The sequence below is a fragment of the Harpia harpyja genome, chromosome 13, assembly GCF_026419915.1.
Source record: "Harpia harpyja isolate bHarHar1 chromosome 13, bHarHar1 primary haplotype, whole genome shotgun sequence".
NCBI lineage: Eukaryota > Metazoa > Chordata > Aves > Accipitriformes > Accipitridae > Harpia > Harpia harpyja.
This window is the reverse complement of record NC_068952.1, coordinates 22,732,677-22,745,320: the sequence shown is the minus strand read 5'-3', so window position 1 is coordinate 22,745,320 and position 12,644 is coordinate 22,732,677. Positions and strand designations below refer to the sequence as shown.

The following is a 12,644-nucleotide window of genomic DNA, read 5'->3' as shown; positions in this document are numbered from 1 at the left end:
ACCCAAACCATTCTATGATTCTATGACTCCAGGTCCTTTTCTGCAAACCTGCTTTCAGTCAGCCCTGAGCCTGTCCTGGTTATTCCTCACCAGGAGCAGGACTTGGCATTTCACTTTGTTGAACTTCATGAGGTTCCTATTGGCCCATTTCTCCAGCCTCTTGAGGTCCTTCTGAATGGCAGCACAACTATCTGGTGCTTTGTACCCCTGATGACAACCCTCTGAGCCCAACAGCTCAGCTCATTTTCAATACCCCTCACTGTGCACTTATGTAGGCTTTCCTGATCCCATTCCTCAGACAGCCTTCCTGGGTCACATGACACTGCTCCCACCTCTTGTACACTTCCTTTTTATGTTCACATTTAGTCAGGAGCTGCTTCCTCATCCATGCAGACCTCCTGCTGCCTTTGTGTCATTTCCTGTTCATCTGCATGGACCATTCTTGATCTTGGAGGAAAATCAGCCAGCTCTCCTGGACTTGTCTCCAGGGCTGTGTCTCACGAATTCTTTCAAGCAGGTCCCTGAACAGGCCAAAGTCTGCTCTCTTGAAGTCCAGGGTTCTGATCCTACTCTTTGCCTTGCTCCCTTCTCTCGGTGTCCTGAATTTCACTATCTTATGGCCACTGCAGCCAAGGCTACCCCCAGGTTTAATATCCCTGATCAGTTCTTCCATGTTTGCAAATATGAGGTGCAGCAGAACTTCTCCCCTCATCGGCTTTTTAATCATATGTTAGGAAGTTGTCACCCATACATTCCAGAAACCTCCTGGACTGCTTGTGCCCTGCTGTGTTGTCCCTCCTATCTGGAACTGTATACTCCCATAGAACTTCACAGGGTATATAGAAAGGCACTATGGACACCAGGTATAGAAAGGCACCACAACTACCAGAGATTATGCAGTGTGTACAATATCAAAACCAAATGTGATACACAAAATACAGATGCACATATTCTATCCTGCTAATCCTTAACCAGTCAAGTAATTCAAACAATTGTGTTTGATTCTTATGTAAGAGAGTAAGAACAAAGGAGAATAATGTTTGAGGTGACCAGGGTAGATAGACTGCATGAAAGGGTGAGTTTTATGGAGGAAAAAGAAAAGCTTACTCCATAGTGTTATTTTTGCATTGTCTTAAGGATAATAAGGCATAGTGCTTCTCAAAATCCATCTCTAGAGACTTTTCAATTAATTATAAAGTCAGAAAAAAATATCAGCATTCATAGCTGGCTTGGGCATCTGCAACCTAAGCTAATTTTGCATATTAATCTAGTTGGAGAGGGCAGCTCCTCTCTTCCCAAGCAGAACAGATTTCCTTAGCTGATGTAAAATGACATCAGTCTGAGCTGCAGATGTTTATCTGGGGCTCTCTTTCTTAACAGCATAGTGCAACAAATTTACTTGATTTGTATTATAAAAATAAAGACTATTAAACTTGGAAGAAGACAACCTCAACATCATCATTAGAGGTGGTTATAAATCTAGTTTTCTTCATCATCAAAATTTTAAAGTGTTGCCTCCAAGTTTTCTGTTGAAAAGATAAAAATATTTGATTGATATTGCTGGTACTTATTTTTAGTTTCTAAAAAATATTTACATTCTACAAGCATGGTTTTGTTTATTTCAACAATCTCTGGTTTTCTTTACTGGGTTTTGGTTATGTCTGAAACACAGTTTCTAAACAGAGTGTTTTACATCAAGAGATCTTTAGCCAGCCTATGCCAACTCATTAGATCACAAGAGAACACACAGTCCTGCATTCAATTTTCATATGAAAACTCAAAACAAGCTGTAAAAATGGAAGAACTGATAAATGAAGATGCAGTCTTTGAGATGAGACTTAGAAATGTCTAATGACTTGCAATGGTTAGACAAAAACCCCACGACTTTATCCAATGCAATCAAACTTGTTCAGGTGACAAGCATAGTATGCTGGAGTATTCCTCTTGTTAAGGGAGTTGTATAAAAATAAACCTATCTATACCAAAACTTAATTTTAAGAATAGGCTTTTCGTGGTTCTATAGATCTGTATCACTACACATAGTGACAGCAATCACTAAAGGCAGAAGATATAAAGATAAGGCTTTTACTTACTTGAACTTGTAGTGCTCTCGTTTATTATTGACGAACCCATCTGCTAAATCACGCGGCACGATAATCTCCAGACTGGACAGAGATTTCTCATCGTCATCAACTGAATAAATCTAATAAGCATGGATATAAATTAACAAATTAATTTTATCAATAGAACAGCATAGCCCTTAGGTATAACACCCATGTAAGCTTAGCACCTGTAACTGACTGAAGAAAACCTTCATACAAATTTCACTTAATACGTGAGCAGATCCTCCTTCAGCTATTATATGACAAAACAAGCACATACTAACATTATCCTGTTTGTTACCATGTAAACACAACAGTAAGATTTGAAACAGAAACATAGCCTCTTTGACATATTTTGCTTACTAAACCACTTTAATATCTGAGATGTTATAAAAAACAAAGCACAGGCCCCAGTGCAACCCCCTCCAAAAAAAATGGAAGGGTATATTAGGAAAGACTACAACTGAAGGAGTAGAGCTGGTTTAAAACAGGAAGACGATTAAGAGACCTAAATGCACAATTTCTGAGGAACACTTTCATTATCTTTATTATAAAGACTGGGAGCTACAGGTTCTCCTCCAATGTTCAGAACAGTGTTGAACTGCATAAACGTAAAACAAATGCTTTTCCTGTGGAGCCTTTCTGTAACGACTAGGCAGAAAAGAAGTTCCTCACTCCCTCCCCCAATAGTTACAGTCTAACTCCTGTACTTCGTGATTTTATTAACTTCCAAAGGCTTGCGGAGAACAGTACAGGGCTGGCTTTCTGCTCCGCACCCGACCACGTACAAACTCCCCCAGCTCTCACCAGCCGGCCGGACCGGCAGGGCCTCTGGAGGGAGGGGCACGCTCACTGCCCGCTCCCTCCCGCCTTCAGGCGGCCCCACAGCACGCAGGCCCACGGGACGCCCTTTGGCTCGCTGCAGCCGCCCCACTGCACCCCCCGGCAGCACCGCAGCTGGCTCCCCGTCCTACCCCCGCCTGCTGCTGCCTGCCCAGCGGCTTCACCCGCGCGTACACCCGGATGGTTTCCTTCACCATCGCTGCCCGCCGAGCGCGGGGCAGCTGGCGGCGTCACTCGCGTAGCAACGGTAACCACGGCACGCTACCCAGCGCGCACCGCGGCGGGCGGGAAGCGGCGCGCGGCCCCTGTGAGGCGGGTTCGGCTCCCGCCGAGTCACCTCACGCCCTCGGCTGTCTTTGGCGGGGCTTGGAGGAGGAGAAGGGAGCAACCGGGTTCCATCTGCGAGGGGCAGCTGCCACCCCCGCCTGATTAGCCGTTAATGGTAATTCTCTGACAGCTGTTTTCCCTGAGGCCGAAGTGTCATGGCAGTGAGAAAAGGGAGCTTGTAAACACTGCCCAGCTGAGAGGTGCGGTATTTATATTGTGTGTGGATCGCTCCACTGGCACACCAGAAATTCCCTACCAGATTTCTGGGGTTGTGTGTTACCTGTGTCCATGTAGCCCTCCTCCAGGTGAAACCACCTGTGTAAGGCCACTCGGTTCAAGAGAAATGTCTTTGTTAACCAGTTGAAACATCAGAACAGGAAATTGGGGAAAAATACCTAGATTACATGCAATGAAGACATAATTTTTTTTTTTAATTCTAATATAAAAAATGTTCTGAAAAAAACTGCCAGTGGGAAATAGAGGGTGTTGGGAAATAGAGGGTGTTGCCATCTTATGAGAGCTAAACTTACACAGAAGTAACAGTAGGACCCTGTTACTCTGTGAAGTGGTTACCGAAGAGTCATGCACACAACAGGATAGTATTTTGGCCTTAGTTTTGGTGAGACATAGTGGTAAAGATCAGATTACAGTGATTACAAGTCCACTAATTTAAATTAAGTGGAAAATCAGGGACTTGATTACAGGGGAGGATAGAAATTTCTCCAACTCGGATATGGTAAAAGTATGTTGAACTTGTATTCCAAGTAAGAAAAACAGTAGGGGAAAGGTTTTCTGTCCCAACTGAACAAATAACTGTCTCAGAAAGCATGAGGCATAAATAGCGAGCCTTCAGGGAATGAAATGGAAAAGGACTAATCACCAACTAAAGTCGAGTGCAAAAGTCAAAAGGGTAAAAATGAAAGCAAATGGAAAATATTACTTTGTGATTAAATAGAGAGTGAAGGGAAAACAGGACATTGGAATGGGATAATGGAATAAATAGTATCTTCTCAGCATTGCTCCAAAACTACAAAAAAAATTTGTCCCTTGTCAGTAGGGATGGGGATGCTGAAGGTGATGTTAGAGGCAGAAGTGACTAACAGGAAGGAAGTGTGTGAGGGAAATAACTGAAGCCGGGAGGGAAGCAGAACCCACAGAGTTCAATCAATCTAGACTGGGAGATGGGGATTTGGGAGAGAAGAGTAGATAATTTAAGTCCCAGAATTCTGAAAGAATTGGGATGTTTAATTCAAGGTCCAGGAACTGTGGGGTTTTGTTGGTTGGTTTGTTGGTTTGCTTGGTTTTGTATTGAAACAGATGCAGGAGAGTACAGTATTCTTGGAAAACCGCAAACGTAACAGTCAGCTGTGGTATTTAGCAGCTCAGCTGGATTGTGAATTAACTGGGCAGTGGAGATTGAAACACTGCAGTTAGCTGTGTGGAAGACCATTTTGTGTCTGCTGGTGTTCAGCAGCTGGAATACGGAGTTGACTGAATGAGACTCTATTGCTTTTGGGACAAAGTCTGATCTGCAAAGTGTTTAGATGTCCTTCTTCAACATGAAGTCTGAGCTGTAAACTCTGAACCAATGGCACAGTGAAGAGACACCCAACTGGATTTGCATAGGACTAGTCTGAATATGATATGGCCTGGACAGAGAAGCCAATGAGCCATCTCAGACTCAAGCTGCTTCCAGCATAAAAGCATAGTCTGAATTTCTGAAAGGGAAGAAGGAATCCTGGGCCACCTGCAGAATGGTCACTTACGCAGCAAGAGAAGAACAAATATAACAGAAAGGACTCACAATTGTCTTCTAAAATACCCTTTTTATTACAGAGCTGTCCTTGCAGAAATGCTAGAGTGTTTCTGTGTTGTACTCCACAATATATTGCCATCAAGAATGGCATGTTAGCCCAGTGGCACCCAGCTCAGAATTAGCACTCTAGGCTTATTGGTCCTTCTGCAAAACAAAAGCTGCATCATTAATCTGAGCAGCAAAATTATTCAGGTTTTCCTCTTGAGTGGAGTATGTGGTATGTTGACTGCAGAAGAATGGATATCAGTGGAAGAGTTATAAGATGGGTGAGAACCTAGTTAAAGGTGATCTAGTATAGTTAAGAAAAAGGTATTCTTGGACTGTAAGGAAATTATTAGTAGACTTTTGTGAGGAGATGGATCTTATGTAATATTTTAATTAATAACTTTGTGCCAAAAATGGGAGTGTATATCAATTAAACTCTGATGATGTGGCTGAGAGTCATATGTGCTGAAGAGGATCAAGATGTCTGGGAGAAGACGGATGACTGTGAGGATTAGAGGAATAGACATGGATAACCATTAACTGTGGTGTAAGTTGCAAAATCAGGCAGGCATGTAGGACTGAGGACTAATGACAACACATTTTGCTACGATCTGGAATCCATTCAGCTAGAAGTGTCAGAAGATTTTCCTTTTTGTGGAAGTCCAGATGACAGCTGCCAATGAAAAAAGGCAGCTATGGTTCTTCAGTGAATTGGGAATGTGTCTTACAAAGGAAAGAAAGCATTCACACTATTGTACAGGGTCCTGGTGAGACCTCCAGCATGCTTACTGTGCGTGTTTATGATCAGTTATTCTTATTTCTTCAAGTTTTTGAATACAAGGGCTACTAGAATGGTTAGGCTGATGGAGATTTTGCTGTAAGAGAACAGACCACTAGGACTTGATTTATTTAGCAAAGGCTAAATATGAGAGGCTATATGTGTGTGTATAAATACACTACAGGGAGTTGATGTGGAAGTAGAAGAATCTTCTAAGATAGACATAAAAAATGGAAATAACTCAATGTGAATAAACACACACTGGAAAACAGAAAAAAATTAAATGCATTAGGTGCTTGATTAGTCCCTTTGGATACTGGAGAAAACAGAATAAACTTCTGAAAGAGTACTATATGATCACTTATGTTAGCAGAGGTTTGACCCAGAACGTGAAATCAAGAACCTCTATTCCAAAAAGTCTTTAAGATCATTGAAACATCTTTCTAGAACTGTACTAGGAATGAGAAGTCAAAGACAGCATGAGCACTTTCTCTTCCTCCAAGCCACTTGATGGAACTCAACTTCACCTTATTTTGTTATCTTAGCCATGCTAATATCTCCCTGCCTTCATGTAATGTGTATCTATCTTCTGTATAAGGTCACTGTCAATGGATAATCTGGAGTTTGTTAAACATAAATGCTCTCAGTTGTAATTTTTAGGCTGTCGGGAACCTTCAGTCAACTTTGTAATTTGTAACGCTACAAGGCATACACTGCTTATAATTAGATGGGTCAACAGTTGCACATTTCCCGGAAAATATAAAATAAAAATCTCCAAGTCAAAGAACTTCCACAGCTTGAGTTTTTATCCTATTGTGCATCTTTAGGTCTTCATCTCACCTAAGAAAGAAAGGTGAGGTAAGAAATCAACCTTTCTCATTTTACTGACTCTTGTTTTCCTAGTCTCTAAGGTCTTTGTCTACTTCAGCTTATCCAGTACAGAAGATAGTAACAAACTGAATATGGTTCTTCTAAATGTCATCACTGTGGTTTTCATTTTCATGTAGAGTTCCTGAGGTATTTAAATCCAAAGTTCAAAATAATGTAGCGGTGGCAGCAAAGAAAGTTTTTTGCTGCTTCAAAGAGAACAGTAGCACTACGGCTCACCAGAAGGCTGAGATGCTTGGAAGTTAAGACTTGGTAGAGAATTTTATGTCATCCTCTTAAGGCAAACCCATATGCTCAAGTATGGTCAAGAAAGAAAAGAAAAGACAAAACTTTTCCTCACTTGGTTCAGTCATTCTAGCAATTTAAGAACAAAGTCAGGTGTTGTCTGCACTTATTTCAGTAGGTTGAATCCAGCTTCTCTTGTGCTTAGGAGCAAGAAGTGTTGATAAGTACTATATGAGGTTCAAAGCAATTTCCAAAGAGTTCATTTTGTCCTTGAGAGAGATTCTAGTTCAAGAAGAAATTATCAATTTGCTTTAGGAATTAATGGACAAAGTTTTATGTTGTGTGTTATACAGGAGGTCACATTCCATAGCTTTAAAGACTTCCAATTTCAAAATAGATAACCTCTACCTTTTGTATCCTTGAGTTATAACTAGCTTATATGTGAGTATTTTTGTATAGGATTTGAAAAGTGTCAAGCAAGGGAAAATTTATGCCATTGTGGAAGATAAATTTGTAGCAGGCTCCCATTTTTGCAACTGTTGAGAGATATGCATTTAAGAATGAAGACATACGGAGACCTAATCTCCTAATGTCTTGTAATAATACTTACTATCTCCTAGTATCTTATTTGCTGAATTAATGTGGGTATTAATATGACTGCTACATTTTCATAGGCATTAGTCCCAGGGAAATTTTCTTTAAACTAGCGTTCTTTTTCCAGAAAAGTTATATAAATGGTCAAAGTAGTATGTACAGGTATATAAGAGGACAGAAACTATTCAGTACATTTAAAAGCTAATTAAAGGATTAATTAAACTTATTATTTTGTTTGAAATTGTAAAAGTAACACAAGTAACAAAATAATTACAAAAAAAACCAAAATAACACAAAACTTTCATTAGCCAAGAGAAATTAAGACATCTGTCTCAATCTCTTCACTATTCCATGATATAACTTAATTTTCATATGAACAGGGATTTGATTAGAGTCCCCTCTGTGATGAGTCTACACACCATGTCCAGTGCTTGCTGGAAGCAAGAATCTTCACACGTAAAAAAAAAAAAAAAAGAAAAAGAAAAAAAAAAGAAGAAAGGGAACAGTAGGTTTCCAACCTCTAGGAGAAAATAAGGTAGAGAGATGCAAGAGGAATATGATGAGCAAAAGCCATTTTTTTTTTAATCCACAATTACAGTGTTGCTGATTAACAGAAATATTCTCTTGAGGCCTAGCTAAAGAAGTAAATTGGCTTTTAAAATTTTCCTAAGATTTGGAAAAAAGGCCTGTTATAAGAGGTATAGAGCTGATTACAAAGATGTAGGAATTGTAGGACGTCTTTCTGTTATTACCAAACAAAAAGAACTGTTTTCAGCATTTGTATTTCATAGAGCTTGAAGAAAGTCTTGGAAAATGGAGCCTGGAGGTGACAGCTACCCGTCCCAGATAATGTACTGGTCTAGAGATTGCATCTTGTACTGGAGGCCTGGAAAGTTTTGGTTTGCTTTGAATTTACTGTGTTTAAGATCTTTCTGTCTTCCCTGGGAAATCACCTTGTACTTGAAGAATTTTCAGCATTTGCATTTATGCTAAACCTCAGAGATAAGTGTCAAACTTATGTATTTGAGAAAGTGCATCAGAGAACACAAGCAACTTATGGGCTTGAAACAATTATGTGGCTGTATGAGTTACAGGATCTGGCAATTACATGTTTTAAGAAGGTCAGCCATTGCATTCTGAATTAGTAGTTACAACATCACACCTAATCATCTGCCTTTAGTGTTGTAGTTTTATTCCGATTAAAAAAATAATACAGGTCATATTATATACTGGAGCTGGCAGTTCAAGGACTTGTGCTCCATTATGTCACCTAGCAACTTAATATGCCTCCAAATAAACAGCCTTGCAAGTTTTAGAATAGCCCAAACATTCAAGTCCTTTCTTTTTTTTCCAAAGTTTTACTTTTCATAGACTTTACTTATTCTTGGCAACTATAATACAATTTGGCTGAGATAATGATTAGAAGTTAGAACATTAAAATCTTTCCACAGATCAACGGCACAGGATGAAGAGCCAAAACTGATGCCAAAGTCTGAGTTTGTCTCATCATCCAGCTCCTGGAAACATTAGTGCCAAATGTCTATCTTCTACATGACCAGAAACTCTTCTTAAATGACCAGAATTTGAGATCTGAAACTTGGCCAAAATTTATGTATAGTATCTGTTGAGTGTGTTATATGAGCTCTGCCAGAAAGAGTACAACCTTTATTTGTAAAACGTGTGGTAATATAGAAACTTACGTTTCTATATTTGAATGGAATGTGAAAAAATTGTGCCAGTATTTTTTGATATTTCAGGTATCATTCCAAAGCCCTATAACCTTTGTTTTTTCTGCTTATGTGTTCAGTATTAAAATGGTTAATGCTGTCATGTAAACTGCCTTGTTCAGCCCTGTGAGAAGAGCAAGGATGTTTCTGTCTTTTAGGCTGCTGTTACAATCCGTTTCTTAGGAATCTGCTACATCTTCATATGTGTTAGGGTCACATTTGGAAAGTACCTTAAAATTTCACTGCTGTTCTGACATTCTTACCAAACTCATTTATATGTTTCCTAAAAATGTATGTCTTGGTAGACTCAGCCAAGACAGAAGATCATTAAATACCCTCTTGAGGGCTTATGTATATGCATACATGTGTACATGTATGTATTTGTTTGTTTGTCTGTTTTAGAGTAAACCAAAATTCACTGGAGAAATTCAGGGATCCTTAGGACTCCAACTGCAACAGGCAACAAATCTTTTTTCCAAGTCATTTTTTTCTTTCTTTTTTTTTTTTCATCTTCTAAATGGTAAACTGCATCCTTTGTTGCAAACTACAACATAAGAATTGTTAGCAGGAGACATGAACATACTTCTAATGCAATGCTGATGTTATCTGCACAGTTTTCTCTACCTCCCTCCACATTTATCTTTAGCATTATAGTGTTTCTTATTCGTTATTTTGTCATGAAACCTTCCAAAGTCCATTATTGATTTGTCTCTGACCAAGGGACAAATAAAATGCTAGGTGGCCATAAGTAGAAAAGGCTGTGGGGTTTTGGGTGTTTTGATCTGAAAACTGGTGAGAAATTTAGATTCTTGTGTTCAGTTCTGCTCAACAAATAATTCCTTTTATAGTCATTGTATAACTAGTTTGTGTATACTCTTATTTGAAGAGGATTACAATCCCATCAGCTTCAACAGAACATTATGAAACATAATTATTAGTCATCACTGATTTATAATAAATCTTAGAAATTGAAGCCATGGATTAGAAGTTTTGTTGGGCACTGTGTAAGTTTAGAGTAAAAAAAAAAAAAAAAAAAGGAGAAATATCCCTGTACCAAATACTCTTGTGATCCAAGTTTAGGACAGGAGAAAAGGCAGGAAAAGAGGAAAATAAAAGGAAATAGTGTGGATAATATTAGCACAATAATCAGGGGCTAGGATTCTCCTATCAAGCTGTTGTACAGACACTAGCATAAAGAGGATTTAAAGAAAGAGAGTTATGTAATTTTACAGATTTTTGAGAAGAACTGGTTTTGGGAATGAAAACTACCATAGCAGAAAGGAGGGAAAGAATTTGTTTCTAAGTGTAACATGAAGCTGATACTATCTATTGATCATAGACAGAAACCTATCTGCAGCTTGGTCATGAATAAGATATTAGAGAATGGACAAGGACCTTAAAGACAAACAAAGTAATGTAATAAAGAAGGGAGAGTTACTGGAGGAGGCACAATTACCTGCAGCATAATTGGAGTGATAACTGAAAGGATGATATTAGCAATGGCATTCTGAGAGTCTGTGGGGGGCTTGGGGGGGGGGGGAGAAGTTTTCACTCATTGGGGCTAGGTAGGAGGAAAATGCAATGTGGTGGAAGGTGATTACAACCACAGAATAAAATTAAGTTTTGTAGTTCAAAAGGATAAAGATAAAGGCCTGGATCTCAGTTTCACAATTATCATTAAGTGAAAATAGAGGGCATGATGCAGGGAGGTGTATTGAAGGAAGCTCTAGAATATAAGTATAAAGCAGAACTCCAGCCACTAAAAAAAAGCTGCATGTGTTAGGTAATGTAAAAATGAAAAGGAGAGAAGAAAATGAAGTATTACTTTGGAGGCAAAGGGAAATAAAGGTAGCAGGCCATCTGAGGGCTTTTTGTTCTGCCTGTTTATTTGGATGGAAAAGACTGAAGTGTGGTGTTAGTGTGGGGAAAGTGAAGAGACAGAGGAGAGTGAGTAATTAAGAAAAATACAGAAGGTTAATAGTTGATTTCATTAGAAGACAGATTAGGATGGGGTAACTAGTAGTTGAGTGAGTCAGCAGATGAGAAACTTTTGTGTCTACAATGAGATGAAGGGAGTTGTACAAGAAGAGAAGGCAGTCTATAAGGAAGTAAAAGTTTGCATCATAATCTAAGTAGCATAGCATAGCTAAAACTAAGGGAAATTATACTTCCCGGGTACACTAATCTCAAGAAGCTGCCATAATGAGCATACGTAAGTACTTACACAGGCTCACTGGTGCTTCAATGTGGGTATAATACACTCCAGCCAGGCATGCCAGACATTAACACATTTAGCTGCAGAGCTGGTACATGCCTTTTTCTTAAAGGAGAAAATTAAGACATGGAGAAATTGAACAACGTGTCCAATTGTGCAAGCACAGCCTGCAGGGAAGCCAGAAAAAATGGTGTCTTCAGTAACAAACCACTAAATAACTTAAAAGACCAAGACCAACCTTCCCACTAAACTTTCCATATATTTGCATACTGTTGTAAACAAGGGACAAACAGGACAACACACAAATCAGTGCAGCTGTGTTCATGCGCTGTCATTTGCAAAGTAGCTGGTTTTCCCACAGTTTGGTTTTGAGTACTGTTTTCCACCCATATAATTTTGTGAATAGGTGAGATATATGCATGCTGTTACTGAAGCGTACAGCGTCCCAATAGCTAAGGAAAGTAGTATTTCCAAACTAAAAAAAAAAAGACTTGTAGAAGACTAACATCAAAGCAATGTAAGATTAAGAAGTGCTCTTGAACTATTTGAAATCAAATAGAATAGCCCTTACTTAAGCACATTGCAACAGTATTTAGTCTTTTTTTTCTCTTTCTTTTTACAAGACTACATATTTTAAGTAATGAAGGAAAAAAAGAGTTTGGTTGGTTTTTTTTCTTCAGTGTCCAGCTTTTTGTTTAAAATAAGCCAACTACTATTGCTCATTCAAGTCTCAAATGCCAGATGCATTTAAGGCTGGGTGATTTTGTCACATGCTGATGTTGTGCATCCACAGTTGAGAAATCTTATAAATGGGTAAGGGTTGGTATCCAGGGACAGCAGACATCAGTTGTTTGCCAATGTGAAGAGGCAGACTTCCTGTCTGAGTCACTATATTAAAATACAAAATGTTCGTTTACCCAATGTTGATCTTATATCTCTATCTTGGCCATGGATTATGTATTTAGTTGTTTAGACTTTCCTAGCATCTTTCACTTAAGAATCACCAAGCATGTAATGAGTTAGTGAGTTTCCATTCTCTTGCATTTGGAAATAAATCCTCTTCAAATTAAGGCTGAATCTGGGACTCTAAGATTACAAGCACAAGTGACAATATGTGTTTTAACCTGTTTTTCATGTATGACTG

The 12,644-nt window shown here is 38.9% G+C and overlaps 1 protein-coding gene across 1 annotated transcript in view; it reads right to left on the bottom strand.

Annotated features, from left to right (window-relative positions):
- Window positions 1-3,183, bottom strand: part of KIF6 (kinesin family member 6) — a 192,307-nt gene extending 189,124 nt beyond the window's left edge. The window contains 2 exon segments of the mRNA XM_052806418.1: window positions 2,094-2,203; window positions 3,077-3,183. Of these exon segments, the coding sequence (XP_052662378.1) occupies window positions 2,094-2,203; window positions 3,077-3,142 (176 nt within the window). The 5' untranslated portion in view covers window positions 3,143-3,183.
- Window positions 3,184-12,644: the final 9,461 nt, after the last annotated feature.